Source organism: Miniopterus natalensis, chromosome 16 (assembly GCF_054644295.1).
Source record: "Miniopterus natalensis isolate mMinNat1 chromosome 16, mMinNat1.hap1, whole genome shotgun sequence".
Classification (NCBI taxonomy): domain Eukaryota; kingdom Metazoa; phylum Chordata; class Mammalia; order Chiroptera; family Miniopteridae; genus Miniopterus; species Miniopterus natalensis.
In genome coordinates, this window is record NC_142096.1 from 14,718,705 (window position 1) to 14,743,029 (window position 24,325).

At 41.6% G+C, this 24,325-nt stretch overlaps 1 protein-coding gene across 1 annotated transcript in view; it reads right to left on the reverse strand.

The window, feature by feature from the left end:
• Positions 1-6,117: 6,117 nt before the first annotated feature.
• The window catches only part of SAMD12 (sterile alpha motif domain containing 12), a 146,246-nt gene continuing 128,038 nt past the window's right edge, over positions 6,118-24,325 (reverse strand). The window contains exons 4-5 of the mRNA XM_087825598.1: positions 6,308-6,448; positions 6,118-6,125 (exon numbers count right to left, since the gene is read on the reverse strand). Of these exons, the coding sequence (XP_087681724.1) occupies positions 6,118-6,125; positions 6,308-6,448 (149 nt within the window). The remainder of the gene's footprint in view (positions 6,126-6,307; positions 6,449-24,325) is intronic.

A 24,325-nucleotide genomic window follows, 5' to 3' on the forward strand; every position in this document is an offset into this window, starting at 1 on the left:
TTTTTTGAAGCTAAACATATATGTATGATACAACCCAGCAATCCCACTTCTAGGTACTCACCCAACAAAGTAAAAATTGACTTTATACAAAAACCTGTATGCGAATGCTTATAGCAGCTTTGTTAGTACTTGCCTAAATTGGAAACAACTCAGATGTCTCTCAACTGGGGAACGGATAAACAAATTGTGGTATATCCATCCAATGGAATACTAAGCAACGAAAACGAATGAACTCGTGCTGCGTGCCACAGTATTAATAAATCTCAATGCATTGTAGTAATTGAAAGAAACCAGACTCTATGATTCTACTTACATAACATTCTGAAAAGGGGAAATCTAAAGGGTCAGAAAACATACCAGTGGTTGCCAGAGGCTGGGAGTAATGAGAGGGGTTGACAACAAAGGGGTACCAAGGAGAATATTTTTTGAAGCATGGAACTTTTATATCTTGACTGTGGTGGTGGTTACACAACTGTATACATTTGTCAAAACTTGCAGAACTGTGCGCTAAAAGTGAAAATTTTACCATATGTAAATTATACCAAAAAACAGTGAGAAAAAGAACACTCATCTGGCAATTAGGAGAGCTGGGATCTAGTCTTAGTTATGGCACTAACTAGCTGTGTAACCACGGACTATCCTCCAACCCTCTGGGTCTGGTGCCCGAATCTGCAAAATGAGATTGGAAAATTTCTCAGAGTCTATTGCTATGTTTTATAAAGGCGCCCTTCTTTAAGCTAGGTGGTGGGCCAGATGGCCTATTTCAATGCAGATGAACACTGCAGTTGCTGAGGTATCATTGCGGGGGTGACCGGACTAAAATACTCAGTCTGTACACATGGTTCCGAAAAGTCTTCTTGGATGGGAAAGTAGTGTTTCTAATTTGTGCTGTTTCAAAAGATGGAGCTTTGGGAAAGTCCATCTGGTCATGCAATTCGCAATTAAAATTTGACACATATATTTGGACAATGTGGAAAAAGTCTTTTGGGAAACACTAATGTTTAATGAGCTATAACTGGCCTCCGTAAACAATCATGCTCTTCTTTATTTTTCATTTTGTAGACACTAATTAAAAAGGCATTTGAAGATGGATGTTTTTACTGCCTTAACCTCCAGTGGGAACACTGCTTCCTACTGCATGAATTTACCTCTCTCATAATTGCTGCTACATTTTTATACAACCTGTATATCTGTAGACAAGAAAGGCATTGAAAAGGGGCCCGGAGTGGCTCCATACTCTTAGTGCCCCTGGGGTTGGAGAAAGCATTTGCAGCTCAGAAGGGAAGATACTAAGTATAAAAACAATAATCTTGATGAAAATAATATCAAAAGTTTATATTTTTAACCTTGTAAAGTAGAGGCCCACAAAGCATGCCTAGCAATTACGGTTGTAAATAGTGTGTTATTGGAACACTGCTATGCCCAATTCATTTAGGATTGTTTGTGGTTGCTTTCACACGGCACGACCTGCAAAGACTAAAATACTTACTATCTGGCCTTTTACACAAAATACTGCAAACCCACTTTCGTAGAACACGCTGGGAACTATGCTATATGGCTTCCACATGACATCTCACTTAATCATCTTAGCACCACCATGAAACAGGAATTATTATTCCCATTTGACAGATCAGAGGTTGTGAAGTGTAATGGGTGAAATTTGCTATGGAGTCAGACAGACCTACACTATGCGTTTTACCAGTTGTCCGACTTTGGGTGTAGTACCTAAGTTCTCCATCCTCAGTGTCCCCATATGCAAACTGGGGCCAATAACTACTGATTATGGTAGGGTCAATGTCAGGAGTGGGTGTGGCAATTACTGCAGCGCTTTGTATATAGTAAACAGTTACACTCATTAGCTATGTGAGAAAAGCTTTCAGTATCCCTGGGGTGTTTTTCTTCCTAGAGATATTGTCTATTAATAAAACGCTAATGATGCCCATCATGTGGTTAATTATGGGTTAATGTGAAGGATCCCAAAATAGCTCGCACCACTGTTCTGTTACATAAGGCCTTTTCCTCCATTTATCATGAATCAAGCAAAAGGAAAGTATAGCAATGAGGCTTCCAGCTCTGCACTGCATTTCCCAAGAGACAAGTGAACATGCCCAAACAGGGCAGTTTCCTACAAGCAAGCCCACCAGATCGACAGCCCCACGGTGCCACTGAGGGGACACAGAAGACCGAAAGGCTGCATGGAAGAAGGAGCTGCTTCAAAGGCAGCAAAGGAAGCGACTTTAAAGCAGGGCCAAACATTGATTATGTTGCTTGCAAATGTAAGGTAGGTCCAGGGCCATTGTGAATAAAGGCAGGGAGATCAGAGGCCACAATATCAGCTGAACGACAGCTCTGGCCTGAGATGATGAGCTGGTTCAGGAATTTCAGTCATGATGCATTTACAGTGCCTATAAACAGATATATTTATTATGCATCCACCATACACATTTTTTAAATGCCTTCAAGTTCTTGCCTTTTTGGTGAGCATCCAGAAGGAAGACAGCAAGTAAAATGAGGATGCATACTTCATCTTCCTTGAACTCAGATAACTCACATTGGCTAGGACCAGCTCTCTCAGTCCATTTCTGACCATCTTGGTCCTATTTCTGTCATGAAGCTCCTGGCCAACTGGGTGAAAATGACTGGTGTAGAATTAAAAGCTTAAGACACGTTTTAAAACAGAAATCAAAAGTTGGAAAAGTGGCTTAATTATCTATTATTTTATTTCCTCTAGAAATATGGTGACATGGGCTTTCAGATGGATGTATCTAATCTGGAGGTCTGATTAGAAACTGATGCAACTAACATGATATGTGTGTTTAATTTCTACATCCAAAATAATGATGTTTCCTTGAGAGAAAATATTTAGAGTCTACTCATTTATTTCATTATGGAGTTGATCTCCAAGTCTATGGCAGGTTCTTTTGAATGCCACCAGTGGTGGCAAGACTTCACCCTTTGAAGATGGGGTTCTTCTTTGGAAACAGCAGCCAAATATTTAGCTCTAGATCTTGTAAATAAAGTGGGTAATTAAGCATGGTGAAACATGGTGGGTCAAAAGTAAAACTTGGAAAAAACAAATAACCCAATTAAAAACTAAGCAAAGAATCTGAGTAGATGTTTTTCCAAAGAACATACACAAATGGTCAATGAGCACATGAAAATGTGCTCAACATCGTTAGCCATCAGGGAAATGCGAATCAAAATCACAATGAGATATCACTTCACACACATCAGAATGGTTATAATAAAAAAGACAATAACAAATGTTGGCAAGGATGTGGAGAAATTGGAACCCTCATACATTGCTTATGGGAACGTAAAATGATACAGCTGCTTTGGAAAACAGTCTGGCAGCTCGTCAAATGGTTACATATGGAGTTATCATATGACTCAACAATTCCACTCCTAGGAATACACCCAAGAGAAATGAAAACAGGTCCACACACAAAACTTGAACGCAAATGTTGAAAATAGGATTACCGATGATAGCCAAGATTCAGAAGCAAAACAAATGTCCATCAACTAATGCGTGGATAAATAAAATGTTACACTTGTGCAAGGGGGTATTATTTGGGAATAAAAAGAGATGAAATGCTGACACATGCTTATAACATGGGTGAACTTGAAAAACATTATCCTGAATGAAAGTAGCCAATTGTCAATGACCACATATTGAATGATTCCATTTACAGGAAATGTCCAGAACAGGCAAATAGATAAAAAATAGATTAGAGGTTTCCAAGGGCTGGTGCTTATTGAGGGGGGAGGTGCTGTGAGGAAATGGGGAGTGACTTTTAATGGGTAATTTTTTTTTTCTTTTCTTAAAATGAGGTAACATTGGTTTATAACACTATATAAGTTTCAGTTATACAACCTTATAATTCAATATCTGCATACACTACAGCCTGATCACCACCAAAAGTCCAGTTTCCATCCTTCTATAGCAAACCTATACCCAAAATATTTTAAGGCCACCCCAGCTGTCTTTAGAACTTCTATTATCATAAAACACACAAAACAAAACAAAGCAAAACACCCCACGAAAAACAACTTGCCAGTTTTGCATTTTATGTTTTAAAAAGAAACCATCTTTTCAGTAAGGCTATGGATTTTCTAAAGGCCGCCTGACATAAAATGAGTTTGAACATTAACATGTAAAGGACAAGCAATAAAAAAGGTAATATGAGTGCAGACAAAATATCCAAGAGCTGGAGAATGTGACCTCTTCTAAAGGGAACAGAAGGCATGAATTCAAAACGCACAGCTTTTCAAAGCTACAGAAAATGACAACAGCGGAATTGAAAAGGCTGAACTTAGCATTACCTTCCCAGAACACAAACATATATTTAGCTTAATAGACTTGAGTACTATCTCAGGAAAAATCTTATATATTATGCATCTAGGGCGATGAAAGCTATAGAAAATGATTTTGCAAAGCAAACACACTGCAGGCTGACAGTAGCAGAGATAAAAAAGTCTAAGGCACCGCACATGTGATAAATTTAGGTCTCATTTTTTATATATCATCACAGGAGGAAAACCAAAGAGCAGAGGAAACCTCAGACACTAAATAGAACCTGGCAGAACGATGCATGTGATTGAAGCCTAAAAAATGCGTGAGCATTTTCTGAGTATAGCTATAATATGGATTTATACTAGAAAATTTAGAAAATACCGAAAAAATATAAAGAAAAAAATTCAAATCACCCATAATCCCACCACCCAGAGAGAACCATTATAAAAATATTGGCATATTCATTTGTAGCCCTTTTTCTATGAGCATGTAAAAATATGATTTTTTACAAAATTGGGATCATATATATAAAATTTTATATATGGTTTTCCCCCCACTTCCTCTTAGTTAAATACCGTCTCACGTTGCTGTATATTCTTTGACGATGTAATATGAATGGCTGCATCAAACTGGGTCTTCTGAATTTAAGCAGAATTGTTTACGTCTTTCCATACTGCTGGACCTCTAGGTTGTTTCTAATTTTTCAGTTTTATAAATAGTACTGTGTTAGACTCTCTTGTGATGAATCTCTGAATCTCTATTTACTTCTTAAGAGAAATTTAAGTGTATATCAATGTGTCAAAATTCAAATTTAAACCACTCGATGTACCCATACCTACATATTTACCAGTGGAAGTCTCTGGAGACAAGTACAAATAATGCAGAACAAATAAACAATACTATTTTCATATCACTCAAAGTTTATATTTATCTTTCTGGGGCAGTCAGCTTTCAGACAGTACATTACTTCCTCTAGGCAAATGCACTATATTACTGGGTTAATCTAAATGCAATGACATGAAAGTTGGCTGACCCAGATTTCTCCAATATCAGTATGCGTACAATTACAGTATTCTACAGATTGAAAAATACCCGGGGCTCTCAAAAATACATATCTTATTACCTTTCATTTAAAACAATATACAATGGGCATTAAAATGAAATAAATAAAGGGTTATAGCCCATGGACGTTGATAGCAACCAAATTTTATGTGGACACACAAGTTCTATCCAGTGTAACTTAAGGTTTTCTTCAAATTCCAGCTCTATGCTGTCACTTCCAGTTACAGGACTCTTAAGTGCTCTCAACATATTGAAGTTATTAATGGTTCTTGTTTAGAATTATATGGTCTTAACATTCCAGTTTTAAATTCCCTGTAGTCTATTTTTTTTAATGGTTCTATTTTCAAGATTCTAAATAGGGTTCTCACAAACCCTAAAGTGTGTGTGTGTGTGTGTGTGTGTATACATATATAGATACATACCTCTAAAATGGTTTTCTCTCATTAGTCAGTGAAAAGCCAAGTAAAATAAAACACAATACAAGTCCCACTTACGCCACTGGTCACATGAACTGTGAAATCACTCCAATTCCAAGGCCCCGTCAGAATTGGCAGTCCGACTAGGACAGCTCAGGCTGCGCTGTGGGTTGTGTGGATGGTACACTGTACAACTCCAGGGGATGCAACCATATCCCGATCTATGTGACTGGCGCTCTCTGACGTGGTGCATTGCACAACCTACATAGTTGTATGCGATGACCTTGAAATTAGCTAAGACAGTACTGTTCAGCCATCCGTTACTTATTTGTGTATCTTTCCCCCTTAGCGAGCTATGAAAAAGAGAAGTTTCAGGAGGGAAGTGGCCTTTAAATCTACAGACTTTTAAAAATAAAGAAAATGCTGTAAAAACAAAAACAATGCCAGCTTCTACCGGGCTCCCCCGCACCGCAATGGGAAGAGTTTCTTCCCTCCAGTCTCCCCTTCCATGCACCCACTAGAAAGCAGCGGATACCTTGTGTGAGTAACTGTAGGTTTCTGACTTCTTCTCGCACCTTCAGCTGGAGCACCTGTTGCAAGATGTGCTGCCGGAGGTTTTCCTGGGCAATCCCCATTCGCTCAAGCTTTTTGTCAGTAAGTCTCAGCAAGGCTCGCCCTGCAGGGTTTCAGGAAATAAAAGGAAAGGCAAATGAACAAGGGCTGGAGGATTTCCATCTTAGCCTTGCTAATTATGCCGCACCAGAAGTTTCCACCTAAACACAGGTACTTTATTAATACAGGGTCCCCAGTTATTCTGGCTGACAGGAATGGATAATCTAGATGAAAAAAATCCACAAGTTTTTAAAAAGCCCAATTTTCATCTACTATTGGCAATCTCCAACTGACACACACACTGCGTGAAATAAAATGGCAACATTTGAACCTGGGCATCTGGGTCACAGATTGCAGGTTTCCATAGAAACAATGCTCTTCGTTGGGTGATGGGTTCTGAGGCTGGCCCACAGGAGCCCATGCCACTGCCAACTCAGCTGAAGACCTGGATGCTCCAACTGTGGTTAGAGAGAAACCCCAACGATGTTTAACACAGGTTACAATAACGTTCCTGTGAAATACGTAAAGTTCCAGTTTTAATCTGCAGCATGAACTTCCCTGCTGCACCCCGGTGCTGGGCTGGGTTCCATGTCCAGCTGGTGAGAGCTAAGACTTCATTCCAATCACTGGCCTTAGGCAGGGTACCAGCAGGAGTGAGGATGAGACGAAGAGGGCGCGTGAGAGCATCTACAGACTGCAAAACAAGGGTCCTAGGGCGGTGCGTGCCAGGCCCCACACAGCCCGGCGTGGCTTCCTTTCAGCCTCTTTCTCTCCCTGGAAGGTCAGCATGCTTCCTTTTTTACTGTGATCTCCACCAGATCCCCAAATTCTCCCCTCTCTGTGCTTGGCTTGAAATAAGCATACTTCCATTGTAAGAGCTGAACGCATGAAATACAGAGAATGATTATTGTTAAATGCCCACAGCACCACCCTGTGCAATCGCCCCCAACACCCCCAGTCATCACACCACAGATCTTTTCCCAGCTGATGGAGAATTCGCAGAGGCAACTACGTGGGATCAATGGGAAGCCTTTAGGTATAACAGCACATACACTTCAGAAGATAAATGGTCTACCTCTTCACAAAAGAAGCTCAGTAGCCAGAAGGTGGGGTTAATGGGCACATGAAGAATCTTATGGACAACACTGGATTCACTGTTTTCCTTGGACGGGTTCTACAGTGCCACCCAGGTCTGTGATTCTGAAAAACCTTTACAATAATTAGATCATTTCCAGGAGCCAATGTCTTAAGGATCTCCTATCCCACCCTTCCTACTGACCACAAAATAAAAGAGTGTCCCAAGAAGTGTGGTGCTGCTTTTGATGCAGGTACCAGGAGAGCGATAAGTAGTCAGTCACATCCTTTTTTGCAGTTTATATTGTTGCTTATCATAAAAACCCAACTGCTAATTCAACAAACATTAATTGAGCACTTACTATGTCCTAGGTTAACTCAGTGTGCTCTGCCGTCAGCTGCCTACACAGGAAGGACTCTGGGAGGGAAAAATCAACTCAATCTCAAAAAGCAGCACCCTAACCCGCTGTTTGGGTGATCTAGACTGCTGGGCGTTCCTAGACTCCTAGACTCCGGGAGTTGAAAGGGCCTCAAGTCCTTCCCATGGACTGTACCCCCTGCATTTTGCTTTTCTTTTTCAGGAGTTTACTGAGTACCAGGAAATGCCTGGCACTGCTCCGGGTGCTGAGGCTACGGAGCCAAGCAGTGCCTCTTGTCTTCATAGAGTTTACCATTTAGTTTGAGAAGCAGACGATACGCGAATAAACTGATACATAGGGGCAGACAGGGGCCCCTACTGGAAGCATAGAGCTATTAGAGTTTGGGTGGTTAGAAAACGCCCCTCAGAAGAGGTACCACGGGAAATCTAGAAGCACGAAGGCCATTAGAGGACTGGCAGGGAGGCTGGCATCAGAGGGCAGAGCAGGCAAGAAGAGAGAATGACAGGAAGTGAGGAGTGAAGGATGGCAGGGGCCAGATCAGACAGGGCCTCCTGGCCTTGGGGAAGAGGGGATTCTACTCCGAATATGGGAAGATTTCAGTGAGGGATGACCTGGGCATGGCCCCAGTGTGCCAGGACTCTCTGCGGTCACCATGTGGAGAACAAATGAGGGGCAGGGAGGGAAGTGTAGGAGCAACGAGGAGCGTCAACATACTGAAAGGCAGTCAAACGGGAAGCGACGGCGCCGGGGCGGGGGGGAGGTGAGCGGCAGAGAGAAGGAGCAGCATCTGGATCTGTTTTGAAGGTCGCCGGGATGCCGAGCGGTGGGGTACGGAGGGAAAACAGGCATCAGACATGACTCAGGTTTTCCCCCCGAGCCCCCGGGGCAGGGGGCATCGTTTGGGCACAGGACGCCGAGTCACCCTCCGGGAGGGGGCCCGTCGGAGGCAGGAAAGCACGTCAGTGTCTCTGCTCGTTTTTTCTTTTGAGAGCACTTGGGGTGTGGAGAAGTGATGACAAGGAGAGAATTAAACAAAGGAGGGCAATTAGGATATTCTTCTTTCTTCCCCACAGTGTTTCTTTCCTTCTAATATGTTTTTATTGATTCCAGCAAGAGAGAGGAAGGGAGGCGGGGAGAGAGAGGAACATCAATGAGAGAGAAACTTCAATTAGCCGCCTCCGCACGCCCCCCGCTGGGGACAGAGCCTGCAAGCCCGGCCTGCGCTTCGACCAGGAATCCAACTGGTGACCTCCCAGTGCGTGGGCCGATGCCCAACCAACCGAGCCACACCGGCCAGGGCACCCCCGTAGTGTTTCCATTCCTTCAACGCTCCTCACAGCCCAGAGCCCCGAGTTGACTGGAGGGGTAAAGTAAGCATAGGCATGTCCTAGTGGAATTTAGAGAAATAAGGGGACTCTCTTGTGAGCCAAGCTATGTATTGCTTAGCCCCAAGTGCTAAAAATATTTCCCAGGACCCCTTATAGAAGTTCAAGCCAGGGAATATTCTGGGAGGAAGTTCACCCAGCCGAGAGATGGATCTGACGCTCTGCTAACAATCTTGGAAAATTAAAATTGTGCTGCAACTGAAGTTTGAGTACATTCATAAAAGCTTTATTGTGTGTGACCCACTACACTGCCAGCCCCATTAGAATAAGTACTTTTCCTGTCAGGTTCCCCATTGTCCCAGGCTCCCTATTGTCGCCTATGGCTGGCACAGAGTAATGCTCAAGAAATATCTATTGAATGAATATACTTGGTGCTAAAATGAATGTTGTCTTCGTTCCTCACAAACTGATGATCTCGAGGTCGTTGAATTACTGTCTTTTCTTTTGCAAGATACTCGGCTGGAAACTGACTGTCAGAACAACAACAACAACCATGAGAAACGGAGAGTAGCGGAGGGAGGAGGCTGCACTGTGTCGGTGGCAACCACAGAAACACACGCCAAGTGAAAGAAAGAGAGAACCTGAGACTAAATGAGCACTTCGCCTTCCGGCAGGCTGTAAGAACGACGAGCGCCTTGTCCTGTCCGGAACAGGCACCGCGTGAGAGCACGAGCCTCGCGGGAGACGGGCGGCGAGGGCAGGCGGAGACAGCTGACTCAGGGCAGTGCACTGCTTCCCCCGGCCGCCGAAACGAAAGACCAACAGGAGTGTATTCCTTACGGCTCTGGGAGCCAGAGCAACATCACTTTCATGGGCTGAAATCGAGGTGCCGGCAGGGCCACCCTCCCTCTGGAGGCTTTTGGGAGCATTCCCTCCTGGGAACTTCCAGCTTCTGCTGGCGGCTCCACTCCTTGGGGACCCTGTCACTTCAATCTCTGCCTCTATCTTCACGGCACCTCCTCCCGTGTGTGTATAATCTCACCCTGCCTCTCCCTTATAAAGACACTCGGGATCTGATTTAGCATCTGCTTAAATAATCCAGGATAATCTCAGATGAAGATCCTTAACCACAACTACAAAGACCTGTTTTCTTTATAAGGTAACATTTGCTGGTTCCATGGATTAGGGCCAGGTATCTCTGAGCGGCCACTGTTTAGCCTCCTACAAGCCGGAGGGGGCCTCCGAGCTTTCTGAGTATGGCACAGGATTCACGGCGTCCACGTGGAGAACTGAGGTTCAGGGAAAGTGACTTGTCTCAAGCCACTCAGGAAGCAAGGCGAAGATTTAGGTCTAGACATGTGTCTCCGACCATCAGGTCCAATTTGGTCTTTGATCTCTGGTTCAGGTCCCCCCCCCCCGCCCCCCCGCCATCTTCTGCTCAGAGAATTGTCACAGAAGCCCTGTCACAGCTTTTCAAGATGAGAGACTGCATGCTGTAACGCACAGCGGAAAATTTCAGGGGCAGTGAGGGACGCGCCCTCACGGCCCACACCACCCTGGGAAGCCCTGGTGCCACTGCACGTGGTTGGGAGCCCACATTTCCCAGGGAAGAGGCTGAATGACAGAGCCTCTTTTCTGCTAGGAATAGAGGTCACTAAACAGTTCCCCCAATGAATGGCCACTTTCAGGTCCAAGCTTACTAGTAGCGCCCAGCTGACTAGCTGTACTCTTACTTACCCCAATTCAAGAAAGCCCATAATGGTGGAGGTGAGTAAGAATGACATGAACCTGTAATAATGTTTCCGAACTGTTAATCATTGGCTAACTTTGGTATTTTAATTATCATTCCTTACAAGTTATTTGAAAGGTTGCATACTTCTGTAAGTTTGATGCACCTGCGGCAACCTCCCGACCCAGTTCCACCAGAGGTCGCAAACTCAAATGTCAGGAATGGAGTAGGTGGACCACAGGGGACTAGAAAGTTTTGCTTTCCTAAAATAAGCAATTCCCACCAATTTTTGCTATGCCAGAATATAGACCAAGTGTTGCCACTGCTCTTTGTATGAACAACTGAAAATCCAGAAGTCTTATGAAATCTCCCCATTTAAAATCTGGCCATGTTTTCCATCCTCTGAGAGCCAAACAAGTCATGTATATGGGTCATATTTGGCTCACAAGTTGCCACTTTCGACATCTGACTTTTAACCCTCTTTCCGCCACGCCCCACACTTGCCCTGGAAAGTGCTTTGGGCAGCCTCGCCTTCGGGGTTTCAACTGACTTTAGGAAAGGACTTCAAGCTCTGTGAGTCTGGTCTGTATGGCCTGTTCTGAATGAACAGCTAACCAAGTCCGAGGGTAGTTGAAGACTAGCCTTAACTAGCCCTCTGTTTTTTTATAACCTAGATGTGCATTGCAAATGCACCCTCCTAACTGCCCCCCAGCCCAGTGCCAGACTTCCTACAGGTGACCGCGAGTCACCAGTACCAGAGCCAACAAGGACTCGGAGGTCAGCCAACCCGTTGCCTCATTTCCTGGCAGGAATGTGCACAAAACCTTCCAGGACCAATACAAGTCCTCTTCCCGCTACCTAAGGGCACAGCCCACTCTTCACAGCCCCAGAGCCAAGGCCACTCGCTTGCTTAGTTACACTTACAGTGACCAGCAGTTAACTGAAGGCCCTTCTCTGTGCCCAGGGGGTGAAGGGTTAATGGACATTTGCTTTGTGGTTACTGTAAGTAGTTTACTGTACTGATGAGAACTGTATATTGATATTTTTTTTAACCAGACTTAGGGAAAAAGACTGTTTTAGAAAATCTAGTGTTTTGGTTGGTTATATACAAGTGCTGATGATATTAATAATTAATTCCCACCTGAAATATAAATTCAGAAAGAAATTACATTACAGTGTTTTGCAAACAGAGTGAGAATGTGGCCCTGCACTGTTTTTTTCTGCCCTTCCAGAAAGACAGTAAACTCAAGGTTAAATCCTTTTAGGTTGTTGGTAGTACACAGAATTACCAAACCTCCTCCAAAAATTAATTAAGGAAACCCTAAAACGTTTTGTTTGGGGATTCTGTTTTAGTCCCTGGGAAGACTCAGTAATTATTTCCCTTGCACCTCAGAGCAGATTTTTCAAGGAAAAGAAGTCTCGTACCAACATAACACGGACGATAGCAGAAGATTTATGATATCATAAAACAACCTTCAAGGTCTTTTCTGTTTTTGATAGGTACACCTAAACTCTTGGTATGCTGGCGTTTATTTGTCAGCATATTTATGCATTGTTTTGGGGATTCCCTGTTAATTGTCACTAGGTGAGCGACCCACGGTGCATTAGACATCTTTTGAAATTAATTACCAAGAAGCATGTGAGATGCCTATTGAAAAGCCTCCCCCTGCCCCTCGACATTTTACTGATGGCCGTAACAGACAAGCACATACAGTGTTCCTTGCTGAAGACATGGGCAGGGGCAAGCTGGCTGCTATACTTGAATTAATTTGAACTAGTGACCCATTTCCAAAGTATTGTTTAAAAAGTTTCAAAGTTACTTTGACTTTCTTTTCCTGAATCCTAGGAATTATCTTTCCTTAAACTTTTAAATGCTTAATGTTATTAGTATCAGGGACTTCTTTAGTAGAAAAATTAACAAGTGAGGATTGTCCCAGCTCCAGCTACATTCAGCAAAAGAAATGAAAACAGTGTTCCTGCCTTCAGGGTGCTAAAAAAAAAAAAAAAAAAAAATTACCTGCAGATGTAAGATCAGCAAGCATGAAACAGCCTAAAAGCAATTACAGGACATCCTCATTTAATGTTGTTGAAAGGCTCTGTGACTTTAAGTGAAACAACGTATAATGAAACCAGCTTTACCACAGGCTAATTGATATAAACAAGAGTTAAGTTCCTATGGCATCTCATCAATGTTATAACGAAATGATGTTGAACAGAATGATGCTACTTGAGAACCTGCTGTACACGATAAAACCTGTAGCAAAGACCATGAGGGCCATGAGATCTACTAGGAAAGCTTTGGAAAAAAGAAAGAGGTCTTGGGTTTGGGATTGAAAATCAGAGGTGGATTAGTCGGTTATTTGCTACATGGTTACTGTGATGATCACCTCACTAGGCTTCAGTTTCTTCACTTGTATACTGGGGATGAAATGACACCTCTCCCAATCTGTGCCGATTACAAAGTAAGCAGAAGAGAAAGTGTCATTGCCACTTTTAGGAAACAGGCCTAAAGAAAGGAAAGGGATCCACACAGCATCCTATGGGCAGTGGCGTAACCCCCGCCAAAGCTAGGACGGAGCATCTGAAAGGATGGCATCCTGATGGTGACAGTGGGGATGCTTCCTGAGGATCAACATGACGGGCAAGTAGAGTGGGGCTTATCTGCTTACAGTGTCCATTTTGACACTATTGACATCTGGGGCTGGGTAACTGGGACGCTGTCCTGTGCATTGCAGGATGCTTTGGAGCATTCCTAGCTTTACCCACTAGATTCCAGAAACACCTACTCCCAGCTGTGCCGATTAAAACATCTCCAGATTTTTGCAAAATGTCTACTGAAGGGAAAACAATGCCCCTGGTTGAGAACCATTGATTAAGATGTTTGCTTTCGACCAACTGTCAAAACACTAATCCAAGAGACAAACTAATCCTCAGTATTGGAAGTTCATAGGATTCGGGTGGGTGAGAAGGAAAACCAACACAAAACTTACTCTTGGGAAGAGCACCTACTATGTGTCAGGCCCTTTTCCCATCCACTGTCCTATTTAATGCACAAATCAGCCCAGGAAACATTCCTGTCTCCCACATATATACACATGAGTGTGTGTGTGTGTGTGTGTGTGTGTGTGTGTGTATATACACATATATATATATATATATTTGAAAATATTACAGATGTCCCCTTTTTCCCCATTGATCCCTTCCACCCTGCACCCACTCCCCACCCCAGGCCTTCACCACACTATTGTCTATGTCCATGGGTTATGCATATATGCATATAAATTCTTTGGTTAATCTCTCCCCACCCACCCTCCCACCCTCACCTTCACTCTGAGATTTGTCAGTCTGCTCCGTGCTTCTATGTCACTGAAACTATTTTGTCCATCCATTTATTATGTTCTTTAGATTTCACATATACGTGAGATCATGTGGTACTTGTCTTTCTCTGCCTGGCTTATTTCACTTAGCATAATATTCTCCAGGTCCATCCATACTGTCCCAAAGGATACAAGATCCTTCTTCTTTACAGCTGCGTAGTATTCCATGGTGTGACTGTCCCACAGCTTTCTTATCCACTCATCTACTGATGGGCACCTGGGCTATATCCAGATCTTAGCTATTGTGAATTGGGCTGAGAAAACTGACCTTCATGAAGTACCAAAGCATACCAGATGCAGAACAGGAATTCCAAATCAGTTCTATAAGTAAAAGTGTCCATGCATTTGGTCTTGAAATGTCTCAAAGCCCATAATCATGGCACTTCAAGTGAAATTTAAGGCGCATCATGAATAAAAAGGTAGTGATAGTTAACTGTTTGATAAGTAACAAAAATTTGAGGGAACCAAGACCGGAAACATTGTCTGACACTGTTTGGCATTGCTTCAATGCTGAAGAGACAATAAAAAGGCACATTTACATAATGTCTTCTTCTGTCCTCTAAAAAAGAGTAAAAGTAAGCTCATTGAGCTTCAAGTCCAAAATTTGATGTCAATAGGTTACATCACTAAAAATTGTTGGGATAAGAATAGTAACATGAACAGAATCTCCGCAGTGCTCCTTTATCTGTGTCTCCCTAATGCTCTGCCTTCTAATGTCTTCCCTCCTTTCTTGTCTCATGGGCTTCAAGGGTTGGCTAAGGCCTTACTTTCTCAGCAAGTCATCCCTGGCTCTGGTTGGTAAAGTATCAAGTGGTAAATGTTACAGTAAGAATGTCTATTTCCCTACTTAAAGGTCCGTAAAGCAAGGGTATATCTTTTCATTTATATATTGCCAACATCCAGGATACTGCTTAATAAACTAGTGAAATAATATTTGACAGTGTCGAAGTGAACTTTTTCAAGAGAAGCCCAAGTTAGAGAATGTGGCAGACCCTAAGGGTAACAGTCCCATGTTGCATTTTCATGTACATTCGAATTGACTGGCTCATCCATGTCCACAGCGCCAATACCTTGACTGTGCAGAAAGACTCTTAGGTTTGCCACAGCCATCTAGCAGGCCAGGCTGGCAATGGTGCTAACGATTATAGAATTTGAGACATGCATGGATGACAGCTTTATTATAATGCTGGAGCAGGAGGAAGGTGGAAGGAACAGAACGAGAGAAGGGAAAGAGCTCATGCTGTGATGAGTCAGGCCACCCCTGCAGATTGCCCACACAAGGAGAAGGGGTTACTAGATGGCCCTGACAGATGGACAAATGGCTTTATGATAATTAAGCATCTCCACTAATTATACATCATGCTGCCCTGAACAAGTTACTTAAGTCTTCATTTACCCATCTTACCAATGGGTGTGGTAAGAGTACCTCTGTCACAGGAGTATTTGTGAAGATTAAATGAGATGATATATGGAAAGCACTTAGCCTGGCATATAATAAATAAGCTTTCAATAGAAGTTAGCAACGGATGAAGATAATGATGAGTCCTAAGGCTGAGGACCTGCCCCAGGTGAGTCTAGGATGCACAGTGTGGTCCCTTTGTTGCCACAGATGAAACACGGAGCATCCGTTTTATATGGTACAGCCCATTTATACCTACATACACCAGTGCCTACACAGTACACCCCACTCACTGTTATTCTCAACCTCTGGGTGAGAGCTCAGGTCACTCGGCTGTCCTTCATGTTCCTTTTTATAATTTCATTATTACAGGATGTGTATGCCAGATATATAAAGTAATCTCAAACTGAGTTTTCTCTAAAGAATTCTAAGTTGCAATGAGACATTTCAAGAATTGTTTGGAAAGAAAGCAGGGTAATGCCCACTTGGGTTTTCTCCAACAATCTCACACTAGGGACAGTGCTCTGGGACCAAAATGCCACCACATACAAGGGTTCTTCAGCCTCAACAAGTTGTAAATCATTGTGAAAATTTGTTCATTGTGGGTACAAATAAAAACGCACTATAATCGGTAATTGACTCATTCAATATTTGAACGTAAACAATAATAAAATGAACCCAGAGAAATGCGGGGGGGGGGGGAGAGGGAGGAAGATTGAGAAAAAAATGAGATCCTTTGGAATGACATTCCTTTCTGGCTTAGATTTGGCTATAAAATACTTCTGCTCAATATTAGCTCATTCATTCTTCTAGCAACAATATAATTCATAACTTATACTTTAATCATGTGTTTCTTTTTGGAAAGCAACCTGAACTTGGAGTAGGCTGCTTGGGTTTGAAGCTTGGTGCCTCCACACACTAGCACCATGAGCTTGAGTAGCTAACTTAAGGCCACTGAGTCACAGTTTCCTCATCTGTAAAACAGGAATAATGACTTTAGTCACTTTTCTATATGAAAGTTAGATGAGCTAGTAAATTTGAAAGTGTCTAGCATAGTGCTTGACTCAATACAGTTCTTTCAAATTAAACATACTGGTTACAAAAAGGTGGGCCTTGTTTGGGCTTCTATATTTATACTTACTACATTATAATATAATCATGAATTTGTTCACATGCCTGTCTTCCCTTCCAAATTTTATGAAGAGAATGTGGGTTTCATTGGACTGAGTAACTCCAGCACTCAGCAGCTGGTAGATGTTTATTAAAGTTTTTCTGAATGAGTATATGACCCCATGAGAAAGAGAGAAGAAATTAAGTCATCCCCAACTCAAAGGTAAGAAAAGTGAAGGGACTTGCCCAAGTCACATGGCTAGTAACTGGCAGAGAAAGACATCTGATCCAAACTCAAGCTGTCTCTATTTAGAAAAGCTATGCACACTTTGCTTTAGCATTCACTTAATAGACAGTCAATGGTGCATGAGGCAGGGAGGAGAGGGAACAAACATCCAGCCCTCCAGGTACACTGGCTCCAGCCTGGCACAACCCCAAATGTCAATCCCAGCTCCAGAATCAAAGCCCGACTTTGCTTTCCACCCAGTCCTGTTTCTTTCATTTCCTCCACAGGTATTGAGCCTAAAAACACCACCCAATAAATGTCCAATTCACAGATGTCCTCTGTGCCTGCTTTCTGGGGAACCCTAAATCTAACTGGGATACCCTGGACAAAGAGGGGTCCGATTGATTCTCTGGCATAAACCTTACATGTTGCCTGTAGTGATTTTAAAACAGCTCAGGTGGCTTCCCTGTACCATCCAGCATGCATCTGGGTCACCTACCTTCACAGATGTATGTGCAGGGAATGAAAATGAATTTTTATAGTGACCTCTGCAATACATAATTAGTAAAATAATTCTGCTGCTAAAAATTCTGTGTGTATATGATCTATTGATTTTATAAGTGTGCCTCATTTCCATAAAACATTATGTAATCATAGAACACTATGTATTTAAGCACTATGTAAATCATAAATACATATACATATGCACACACACATATATTTTCATACACATATGAACATCTATGTATAACCTATCTTACTGAGGGCTAACTCTATGCCAGGGACCAGGATAAATGCCTGACCTGAGTTAACTCATTGGGCTCTGAGAGGCAGGCACAGTGAACTCCATTTCTTTTTCAGATGAGAAACCAAAGCCCAAAGACTTCCCAGCTAGAAGAGTCGATGCCTTGGTTCAAATCCAGGACCACCAGACTTCAAAACCCATGCTTTTAATCACTACACCACACTGAACATTAATTTGAGGGAATTTCTTATAAAAATCTGTGACTTTGACAAGAGAAAAACAAAAACAAAATGAGACGCACTGATGCCTCGTTTTATAAATTTGGGTTTTGTATAATGGGTTTCCTTAAATCAGGAGACACCTAGAAATACAAACAGGTCAAAGTCATAAACAACAGTGCTCTAGGGAAATAGATAATGTTATCCTTTGTCCTTTGTAAGAGCTACATCTTCTCAACAATTGCAGTAAGCTTGCCTTTACAATCAAAATGTTTTCCTTTCTATGCAGAGTAATGGAGCATAGCAGCATACACGCCTTCGGCTACAAAATCTGTAAACCAACACACACTCCACCAAGTTATGACTATGAGAACACACACCCTCAGAAGCCAGGAGACAGCCTCTGTCAAAGGAAGGGCTGATTCCAATGAATACTGATCAGCCACTAAAATCAGATCGGAGATGGAAAACACATCTCATAACTGATAAACGTATTGCTATCATAACATCAACAGCTTGAATTCCATGAAAACTATATTGGTTAAATTAAGTTCTCTACATAAAGATGTCAAATGTTACAACTTCACTATTACAGTGAGTAATAGCTTTCAAAATGTGGCTAAACTGAAGACTTAGATGACACCATCCTCAGAAATGACTTTATAGAACTGTTAGGTCTGAAATCATAAATCTCCATTTGGACATGAAGCTCCCATCAGTTTGGGTTGTGTTTCTCAGTGCAGCGCCATCCCAATACAAACCATCCAGACCATTTCTGTACTTGCTTCTACCCCAAAGAACATAGGTATTTGTGGTGAATATTCCTAGAGTTCTCCCTCAATCACAGAATGATATGAAAACTGGACACAGGTGAAGACTTGAATTCACAACATTTCTTTCAGACCTTCTTTTGATGATAAAGCAGTAGTCTTCCAGGTCTCTTTTTGCCTTAGGTCCTGTGTATTTAATGGGTTGTATTATTACAGCTTTGAGCTTTATTTTAAATATAAAAACACTAAAAACTAATGAGGACATAGAAGTCAGAGGTGATGATTCACCTTTGAAATGAGCGGAGTCATGAGATTCATTGCTGGGATCACACACACATACACACACACACACACACACACACACACACACACAAAAGCATAAAACATCTGAAGATATTGGGGTTGGTCAAATATCTACCAAATGCACTTCAACATTTAACCTTGAGGTTTTATTTTTGGAATGCCTTTCCATCACTTACAAATGTACCCACGTGTTCTTTTCAATCCAACTTCTTAGATGAAAGCAAGCCTTTCTTGAGCGTGATTTACATTTCATTCATTTGTTCCCTACAAATTATACTTTAAGCTCAATATTCTGATTTATGAAGCTCCATTTCCTTGTCTTTCCATAAGAAAAAGGCAAGTTTCCAAGATTAGATGCTAAACAATTCACTGCATATGATTATTAAAACACAGGGAAATTCGAGGAGAAAAAATCATATGCCCACAAAAAGAAATAATTCAGTATTTCAAAATCATTGAAATTAGAGATGGAAAAGGCTTATTAGGTCATCTATCAAAAAAAGTACATGCATTTGATACCCAGATTTAATATGCCAGAGATATTGGGTCACCCGAGGTGCCTCTAATCTTTTGATAAAGTGGAGAAACTAAAAAAGAACACTTAAGGAGCAGAGCCCTTAATCAAAGGCAAGTCCTCACAGATCAAAATATCAGAGAGAAATATGAAAGATGCAGAGGAGAGGCAAATGGAGAAATGACACTGAGCTACTGAGGAGATAAAACTTGATCTGAAAGTTTTCTAGATAGAGAGGAAGTCATGCATGATATCCATGATATTCATGCCAACAGTGTCCAGGGATGGGGTTTATAAGGGGCCTGTCACAGACAGAAAAGCCAGAGTGGTCAAAGGCTGAAGGTTATTATTGTGTGTAAAACCCCAACCTTCCATCTAGGGAATGTAACAACCTTTAGAAATCTGCTCTGTTGTCCTCCCAGTAAGGAGCAAAGGTAAGTAGTAAACATTCTTCTGCGTGTGTGTATTGGGGAGGGTGGGGAGGTGTGGGTGTAGGGGCACTGGGCTGACACAGCAAAAACATAAAGGAACAGATGCTGCCATTGACCAAATCAGCAGAAGTATCCAAAAACTTTCATTATCTTCACATTTCACCGCATGACCTTTGATAGCACAAATCTTTGGTAAGGCAAAGTCTGGTTGATCTTTTATTGCATTTCTTCATTAGAAAAACAGTCTGATACAAGTAACCAGTTGCTACAAGCCGCTTGAAAAAGAGAAGCCTGCCAGAACCCATAATGAAATGGGGTTAAAAGAAGTTGCTGGTGAGCAATCTCTAAAATGTATCAGAATCCTGGAGACAGTCCATCAGCACACCTGGCACTGGAAACTGGGTACAAAGTTTCTCTCCTGATGTATCGCATCTCCGCACACACACAACTGAGGCTGGCACCTGCCTGCGGAGGGGATGCTGCACCTCCGGGCCAGCCTGCCAATTCCTTTAATGCAACTCAGAATTCAAGAGGATTTGCTCATTTCAGCCAGGCCGCTGTTGCAACTGGGCTAATGAAAGCAAAGGTGAAGAGATAAAATGTGCCCTATACAATTGAGCAAATTGGGCTAGAATTCTCAGTGGTGATGGGGAGTAAGGTCTTCCGTACTTTGATAAATGTTATGTGTAATATATAACCTGTGTGTGTGTGTGTGTGTGTTTAAATTGAGACAGTATAGCGGAATGGTTAAGAGTAACATATATATATATAAACCTCATCATACGACTTAAATATATAGTATTTTTATTGCCAATTATACCTCGATAAAAATGGGGATAAAAAGAGTAGGAGTTCTGGAGTCAGATTGCCTGGGTTTAAATTCTAGCTGTTTCACTTACTTGCTCAATAGATTTGAACAATATTTTAAGTTCCTTTATCCTCAGTTTCTACATATGTTAAGAAACAGGAAGTACACTAATAGTACTATTTCTATCCTAAGGCTGCCATGAGGATACTGACCATAACAGGTCAGCTTTAAAGGCTGGTATCCGACAGGCTACCATGACATAATACAATAAGGTGCACCACGAGAAACACATCAGATGGAGGGGAGGCTCTGGTGAGGGACAAGAACAGGAGTGCTGCCCTCTCACAGGAAGAACCTGTAACTGAAATTTGGAAGGCCATGGGGTGATTGATGACAAAAATGTCGCCATGCCTTTGGAACATAGACAATATATCGCATTTGGTCTTCATCAATATGCTAAGGTTGGTGTGATGTGTTTGGTTTGACTGATCGAGTTTTGGTATTGATCCTACTTGGTGTTCTCTCACCTTCTTGGATCTGTGGTTTGGTGTCTGTGCTAATTTTGGAAAATTCTTGGCCTCCCAAAGAAAATTAAAATATTTTCCTGGCCTCACTTTCTCTTTCTTTTCCTTCTGGAATTCCAAATGATATTGAGGCTGGCTGAGGTATTTTGAGGCTTTCCTGATTCCAGAGTACCTCAACTGTTAGCCTGAATGCAGTAAACAGAGATTTAACTCAATGGTTCTTAGCTGCCATTTGAAGTTTCTGTCATTCAAACATGTACATAGTGGTGTACATACAAACTTTAATGTCCATAAGAATTACCAAGGAAGTTTGGTATGTATGCAGAATTCAGAAACAGTAATTTAGACTTGGTGATTTGGGGTGAGGTTGGGATGATGTACACTTACCAAGCACCCTGGATGAGGCTGAGGCAGGTGATATTATGGTTATAGTAAGAGAAACATCAGCTCATCAAATGCCTTACTATTTTCTACTTGTGGCAATCCAACAAATTCTGTAAGATTACTGGCCCTCTGCCTGAACCTATACTTTCTTTGTTTCATCTTAAAATTGTCTTATTTTAGTTCAAGAATGAAGTATTCTTACAATTCTCCTACAGTGGCTACAGTTAAAAACACTGACAATAGCAAGTGTTGACAAAGATGTGGAAGAACTAGAGCTATCATGAACTGCTGGTCACAGTGTAAACTGGAATAATCACTTCTGAAAACTTGGAAGTATCTATTAAGCTAAACATACATAGGGCCTGGCAATTCCATTCATGGGTAGGGAAATGAGTGTTTCTTTCCACCCAAAGACATGTGCAAGAATGTGCTTAGCAGCTTTATTCAAACTAGCAACAAACTGGAAATCATCCCAAGTTCTTCATCAATGGAATACTGAAATTCAGGATATATTCTCCTAATGAAATATTATTCAACTGTGAAAAACCACAGACCACAGTTATACTTGACAATATGGATGCATCTTAAGCAGAAAATCTTGAGTGGAAAAAGCTAAGCACAAAAGAATTTAAAAAAAAGAATAAATCTAATCTATGGTGGTAGAAGTCAGAATAGTGATTTACTCTGAAGATAATCAGATGGGAGAAGGCACAAGGGAGTCTATTGGAATGAAATGATAAAGGAAGGAAAGGATGGGGAGGAGAGAGAGTGGGAGGAAGGGAGGAAGAAAGATAACCCACTCTGTCCTAAAACTTGGAAGACCTGGAAAACAAGTATGAAAGTCTTTCAGTCCTTCCCACTAATGACTTTACAGATTTTATTATGTTCCTTCTAAACCATCATGGACACAGACTATAAAGAAAGCCTAGATAAAGAAAATATTTCCTGTTAATAAATATTAACAATTGATGGAAATCACATGTGTAAATAGATAGCAAGAAAAATCTTGCTAACTTTCTTTTGGCATTCTATGATCAGTCATAAAAATATTTTCCATGGATAAATACGAGAAGGTTCAATAACTCCAGGAGGCTGGAGAATGTTCGTTTAACTAGATTACATAAACTGGACTCAAGCAGATTTAAGTATTTCCCTCTGACCAGAAAAATAATCTTAAAGAGGAAAAATACACAAGGCCTTCCCTGAAATGAGCTGGGTCCAATATTTCTTATGAGACAGTTACATTAAAAGAAACACTATGCGTTCTTAAAAGAAAATAAATCACAAAATGATAAACTCAGTGGGGAAAATGTTTTGCATTAAATATACTAGGAAGGACAATGAATGGATAAAAATTTCAAATTTATTTTAACTAAATAGGTTCAATAACCAAATAACCAAATAAGAATGTCCCCTTTCTTGCCTCCTGACAAATGTCACTGGAGGGAGAAACAGTGAAGTGGGTCCAGAGTGACTGACTGTTGGAAACAGTTTTCTGGTGCTGCTTCCAGGTTATTACTCTATTCTTCTAAAAGCGACCTTGGCCTTTGATGTTCATGCCATCCCCCAACTGTGTCTTTATCTCTCTTGTCCTTACCCATTTTCTCATTCACCCACATCCCTTGAGGAATATGGCACCTGGATCCCAGACTCATTTTAGCTGCAACCTTTCTCTCTACCATACAAATGAATCTACTATCCTACTATTACACTACTCCAATCACCCACCCTCACAGCCACACTCTAGACTTTGTCATCACTGTGAATTATTTGAGCTCTTAAAGTTTAAAATTTATCACCAACCTCCTCTCTGCTCACATCCCAGCTTCAACCTTATGCACACTCAAGAGCCTGTACCTCTCTTTACCCCATGTCTATAAATTCCCTTGTGAGCTCACTTTCTCACTACAATCCTATACTTAATCGCATAGCAGAGCCCCTTGACAGATCCTTAAATTCAGTGTCCCTTGTATTTATGCTGCAGAAGACTAGCTCACCATCACAGGTCATGCCAACTATCTGCCTTCTCAACTTGCACATTACTGGAAGGAAGTTGCAGCCACGTGTGGAGTATTGCCACTGCAAGCCAAGTCATGGTCTCCATCCTCACCTGGGCCCTCAGACCCACAAGCCGTTCTTTCTGTGAATCCTTCCTCAGCTCTGTGCTGCTGTGATTCCAAATTCCCCAGTATCCCACTCTCCTTATCCAACCGCTACCCAACATCACTTAGAAGCATTCTGCTTTACAGACAAACCTGGTTTGGCAGAAAAGAACTCTCTCAATTTTCTTCTCTAACACCAACCAACAGATTGCTTTGGGTTGAGTGTAGACCAACCAACAGATTACTTTGGAATGAATGTAGTTAAGTTTTCACCTTATACCTTCCTAAAAAGGAGTCTGAAAGACTGAAAGTAGTCTGCTACCTTGATACTTCCAACTTAATGGGTTGTTTTGTGGCAATTCTGTTCCATAAAATATCATTCTTACTGAATTTGCTATGCTAACTGTTTTTAGTTTTAAAAGCTCTATTATTTGTTGTTTTTAAAAAAAGTCTACTTATTTAATCACCAAGAATTCTTTTATTTCAAGCAAAGATCAAATGGCCACAGAGGCTCCTAGGGAT